Source organism: Lolium perenne, chromosome 5 (assembly GCF_019359855.2).
Source record: "Lolium perenne isolate Kyuss_39 chromosome 5, Kyuss_2.0, whole genome shotgun sequence".
In the NCBI taxonomy this organism is placed as follows: Eukaryota; Viridiplantae; Streptophyta; class Magnoliopsida; order Poales; family Poaceae; genus Lolium; species Lolium perenne.
The window spans coordinates 127,649,321-127,654,944 of record NC_067248.2 but is presented as its reverse complement, the minus strand read 5'-3'; the positions used below and the strand labels follow the sequence as shown (position 1 = coordinate 127,654,944).

The 5,624-nt window shown below is 45.7% G+C and overlaps 1 protein-coding gene across 1 annotated transcript; it reads left to right on the top strand.

Annotated features, from left to right (window-relative positions):
• The first annotated feature begins 244 nt into the window (after positions 1–244).
• Positions 245–5,288, top strand: LOC127299877 (protein trichome birefringence-like 11). Its single transcript, XM_051329911.2, has 4 exons — positions 245–1,036; positions 3,007–3,402; positions 3,898–4,056; positions 4,456–5,288. Exons 1-4 carry the CDS (start codon positions 588–590, stop codon positions 4,832–4,834), a joined length of 1,383 nt encoding a protein of 460 aa, XP_051185871.1. The 5' UTR covers positions 245–587; the 3' UTR covers positions 4,835–5,288.
• Positions 5,289–5,624: the final 336 nt, after the last annotated feature.

The window sequence follows — 5,624 nt, the reverse complement described above, 5'->3', positions numbered from 1 at the left end:
CGAAGGGAGTATTATTGTACTATTAATCACCTTCTACTTAATTAATACAGTGACTATGAAGAAAATCTCTTAACGTGTAATGACAAATGATGGAAGTCGCATGTGGTAACTCCACAGGAATTGCTAATCATGGCATAATTTGCACCAACTCGCGCAGATCACCAACTCATTACTCCAGGTCCAGGGCGACTCCTACCTCGCCTGGCCGGCACGCCCGGAACTGCAAGGCTCCCCCTCCCCTCCACTTCTACCTTGCCCTCTTCCCACGGCCTCACGCCGGCCGCAATGGCTAATCACGATGGCCAACGGGAGGAGTAGTACTAGTACTAGTAGCAGAAGTTGCCAAAACAACGCGCATCGCTTTCCCCCAAATCAAAAACCACCGGAGAATCGCAGATACGCTTCGCTTCCCTCCCTCGCTCGCCCACAAACTCATTACTTCCGCCCACTTCCTCCAACTCCCCAGTCCTTTATGCCAGCCACGCCCGAACGCGCGGCGGGCTCGTGAGCAGCCAGCCACCCTCCCGTGCGTGCTCCTCGGCCGGTTCCGGGCCACGGACGGGAGATCTCTCGCTTAGCAGGCGGGGATGGTGGGGGAGCCGGCGAAGCGGCGGGTGATGAGGCGGCCGCTGGAGAAGGGCGGGGTGGCGGGGCTCGCGGCGGCGGCGGTCGCGCTCGTGCTGCTCGTCTGCGCCGCCTCGCTGCGCTGCTCCGTGGCCGTCGACTACGCGCTCGCCGCGCCCAGGAAGCTCTGGAGCGGCGGGGTCTCCATCGCGGCCGAGGCCTCGACGTCAGAGAGGCCGGCACGCGGAGGCGATGTACCGCCCGCGGCCGCCGCGGCGGTCCCGGTGGCGACGGGGGAGGAGGAGGAGTGCGACCTGTTCGACGGGAAGTGGGTCTGGGACGACGCCTACCCGCTCTACGACTCCAGGGACTGCCCCTTCCTCGACCCCGGCTTCCGCTGCTCCGAGAACGGCCGCCCCGACGCCTCCTACTCCAAATGGCGATGGCAGCCGTCGCGCTGCGATCTCGCAAGGTTGGTTACTGTACTTGGACTTCACTAGCAGTTATTGCTTCTACTACTAGTACTATCCTTGTCACTAGATACGATTCGACTGCCCCCTCCGTTTGGTGATTCGGTTTGAGGGGGTTTCAGGCCGGGTTTACATACCAATCCACTCGAATTTCGCACTAGTTTCGCCAACCACGAATTCCTCTGTTGCTTAAATTGAATCAACACCTGAAATGTTCCTTTAAAAAACATGACGCTCTGTGGCGGTGGGATGAATGCGCACTTGACATTTCTATTCACAAGTTCCAGTCCGATTCAGGGCAGGTGGGTACGTGTCTGTGCAGTTTAGGATGTCGAGTTGGGACTTTCTAATACCTCCTATGCAGTTTAGGATGCCGACTTGGGATTTTCTAGCGCTTACTCAGTTCCTCCCCTGAACTTGTCAAACGAAATAGGATGGCGATAGCTCTTTTAATTAAAACAAACCTGATGCAGTCTACCAATCAGCACGTTACATTGCCGATATGATGAGATTAAAAATTGCAGGAGGACTACTTCTGACTTGCGAGATGTGGATCCACGGGTGTGGATTTGCATAATCTGGACGCTACTTAACATTAGATTATTGAAACCTGGCGCAGTAGACGAGCGTCTTGCCTTGGGTGCCGGTACCGCGCGGTACGATTGGGAACTCGATGCCCTTTCACCCTTTGCTCTGATTAAATTAAAGAAATGTTATGAAGAGAGTTGGTCCTTGGGTAAATATAATATGGAGTAGCTGATTAATTGGTGTATTGTTTAATTACTCGATCTGGCATTATGTTGCCATCTTGACACACGTGGAGCCAGGTGGTATCTTCCTGTAATTTGCTGAGCGATGTGTTATTTATACATTGTTAACTATTGTGTTTGGCTGCATCATGGAGTGTGGGATATGTTGTTGGTTATCTTTGTTAGTTAAATTTGGAAAGCTGTAGTGAGTCTTAGCCTAACTTTCCACGGTCTGTTTTCTGCCTTGTTCCCAAAAACAAACCAAATATGGATTCTTGTTTTCCTGCATATACCTGGAGTAACTTCGTTGTCCTTCGATAACCGCAATTATAGCTTATCTTACAGAGCTAATCCTAGAATATTGCTATGTTAGGGATGTGCTATGTATATAGTAAAAGGTTAATTTGATGTCGCGCAACTGTAGAATGTTCAGTAGTTTGCTGATTTCTTTTTCCTTCCCCAGCCCAGTTTAAGTAGAATTTAATTTTGTTTTCTAAGAATGGTGTATGCGCATCAATAGGCTGTACAAGTCTCACGCAAAATAATAATAATAATAATGAAAATGACAACCTAATGCCGTCACAGTGTTTTGTATTTTTCACTACCGAACGGATAGAGATTGATGGTGTTAGTTACTAGTTACATGGGGCTAGCGCTAACCGTAGCCATGCGGTACTGCGGAATTACCATCATTGCAAAAGCAGCTAAATAACAACACACTGTGCCACTGTTGCTGCCATTTGATTTGTGCCGCTGATGGTGGCATTTAGAAAATCCACATGTTTACGGTATGTAAGAGGGGAGGTGCATGTGGTTGATCTTAGGTAATGTACAGCTGTGACTGCAGCGAATAGCTTACTGTGCCTACACATTACTGATGGACAGACAAATCATGAGCCCGTATGGTGAAACAAGAACATTTCCTTGTAGTGAAGTTGGAACTTGTACATTTGGCGCTTGTGAATTATGATATTCAAGCTTTACTTAGAATAACCGTGGTACTAATCTTACTGAAAATATCATCACCTTTGAGCAACTTGAAACTTCTCCTAAGCCTAAAAATAGTAGCTGATTGGCAGTTCCTTTTTATTATGCTAGTTCATGTTTTTTTTTTACTTTTGATCACGTCTGTGTGTGTGGATCAACCTTAAAAATCTGCACTTCTCTACCATAATTGATGTCAACTTTCTGACTTGATCATATATTTTTCCCCCATTCCTTAGATTTGATGCCAAAATTATGCTCGAGAAGCTACGGAACAGAAGAGTAGTATTCGTTGGTGATTCAATTGGAAGGAACCAATGGGAGTCTCTACTTTGTCTGCTCTCTAGTGCTGTTCCTGATAAGAGCTCCATCTATGAAATCAATGGGAGTCCCATCACTAAGCACATGGGTTTCTTGATTTTCAAGTTTAGAGACTATAATTGCACTGTGGAGTATTATAGATCCCCTTTCATAGTCCTTCAAGGCCGTGCACCAGCTGGAGCCCCTAAGGTTGTCAAGTACACAATTAAGGTGGATGCCATGGATTGGATGTCTGGCCGGGGTAAGTGGAGGGATGCTGATATTTTGATCTTTAACACTGGGCATTGGTGGAACTACGAGAAAACAATCAGAGGGTAAGCGACTAAGATTATAGATCTTCTCTTGTCCTGGTGTTTACTTAATAACTTGTCCTGTTTACTGTCAAATTTTATTGTAGATCTTCTCTTATGACCAACCATACCTTTTTCACGTTGCTAGATTCACCTTTCAAATTCGAAATTAACATCCACTGCAGACCAGCAGATTAGTAATTGATCAATATACACACTTCTGTAATTTGTTCATTTGTATGTTTTTCTATTAGCTATGTCACAGAATTATGCTATCACAGTTCATTACTTCATTTGACTATTGAGGATATGGAATGTTAAGATGTGGTTAGAGCTAAATGCATAAAACAGGCCTTGGTACTCTTTTTGTTCTTTTAATCCATACAGAGAGCTTACTATATGATGATGGATACATCATTCTCAGTAATTTGTTTCTTTTGCAATCAATTATTTTAGACCAGCATAATTGCATATTATGTAGTTGACTTGAACTAGGCTTACTTTATCCATATATACCAGGGGTGCCTACTTTCAAGAAGGAAATAAGGTGAAGATGGAGATGACTGTTCATGATGCATACGAAAGATCAATACAAACACTATACAATTGGCTCCACAAAGAAGTTAACACAAGCAAGACCCATGTCATGTTCCGTACATATGCTCCTGTGCACTTCAGGTCTGTACGAACCACTTATTAACGCTACTTCTTCCTTTTTATGTTTCCTTTGCTAGAGCATTCATTACCTTGAGAATGCTCATGTTTGAAGGCCGGAAACAATATCATCACATCCTGCTGACTTGACACAATAAGTTTCAGAGTCAGGATTTACTCATCATGTTATTGATCTGAAACTCCATGAGTTGCTTCACTGGAACATTTTTTTTCAGTAGATAGATACTATATAATCCACCTTTCGGCAGCTGTTTTCACCATTTATACCAATGCATGGCATTCTGGGTTGGGACGCCTTGCTTCTTGAATCTTTTGTACTGTTGACATTTCTATTTAGTTAACTCCTTAAATTCATGGAGATATTGACTGCTCTTTAACTGGAGTTATCCATGTTTTCTGCAGAGGCGGCGACTGGAAGACTGGAGGGAGTTGCCACTTGGAAACTCTTCCAGATGCGACACCGTTTAAATCGCTGGAGGAATGGGCAGACCAGCTTCAACCTGTGCACAATATTCTTGGGAGCAGCATCAGACCCAAGCTGCCTGGGTTTGCTATACTGAATGTGACACAGATGACAGCGCAACGAAAAGACGGCCACCTCTCAGTATACATAAGCCCTTCAGGGCCTGTCCCTCGCAACAAACAGGATTGCAGCCATTGGTGCTTGCCTGGAGTCCCTGATAATTGGAACGAGCTTCTCTACGCCGTCTTCATGAAAAGGCAAACGATGATAGACCAGAATGTTTCCCTTGCTGGCTCAAGAACACTGAACACCGGCTGACTAAACAGATGGAGTAGGCTTGCCCAGTAAAGCTTGGAATCTATGTCTGGCGGGTAGGTCATCATGAAAAAAGCAAAGGTTCTTGATTCTCCTGCATGATGGCGCTGTCGATCTGCTTCCCAATTAGGTAGCCCAATGGCGAAAAACATTTTTGCAAGATAGGGGTTGTGGTTTGCAGTAAGCTGCACCACTCTGCTATGCTGTGTGCTGAGAGGTTAGGGAGTATAAGAGCAAAATTAAAGAAATGCATATAGCTTACTGTGATGTGTATGTTTCACAGAGGCGGCAAAAGTGTCGGCTGACGTGATCATAGCTTAGGGGATGCAGTCAGTGATGTAAGTAGTAGATTGGGTGCTGTGATATTGGCGGTGTTACCGTGGCAATTGTATGTAATTCAGGAATTTGTCTCCCTGATGGGTATATTCTCAGTTGCTCCAGCAGTTTGTTTGGCCTACGATTCGGTGTTCCTATCCTATCCGGATCCTCATGTGCTTGTCACCTGCCACTTTCCACATGATCCTTGTTGCATCATCTGCAAAGATTGATGCACGAAATTTGGGTGGATCAACCATCAACTTCGGCAACTTCGCCAAGGACCTGGGCACTGTATGAACTTCATGTTTCTTCCGTCAGAACAAAGAACGGAACCAGTTACTCAAATTTTAGAACCTGCCTCAGCAACTTCCTAGTACAAACGAAACACCACCACCTGCTCGTTCTCCACAAACCAGTTCTCCTTGTCAACCCTGACAATAAATTTGGGTATGGGTACGAGCATGGGTATGGGTAT

Coding starts and splice junctions, on each gene's coding strand:
- LOC127299877 (XM_051329911.2), top strand. CDS start 588: ATGGTGGGGGAGCCGGCGAAGCGGCGGGTGATGAGGCGGCCGCTGGAG. Junction 1,037..3,006: donor TCGCGCTGCGATCTCGCAAG/GTTGGTTACTGT, acceptor CCCATTCCTTAG/ATTTGATGCCAAAATTATGC. Junction 4,057..4,455: donor TATGCTCCTGTGCACTTCAG/GTCTGTACGAAC, acceptor TGTTTTCTGCAG/AGGCGGCGACTGGAAGACTG.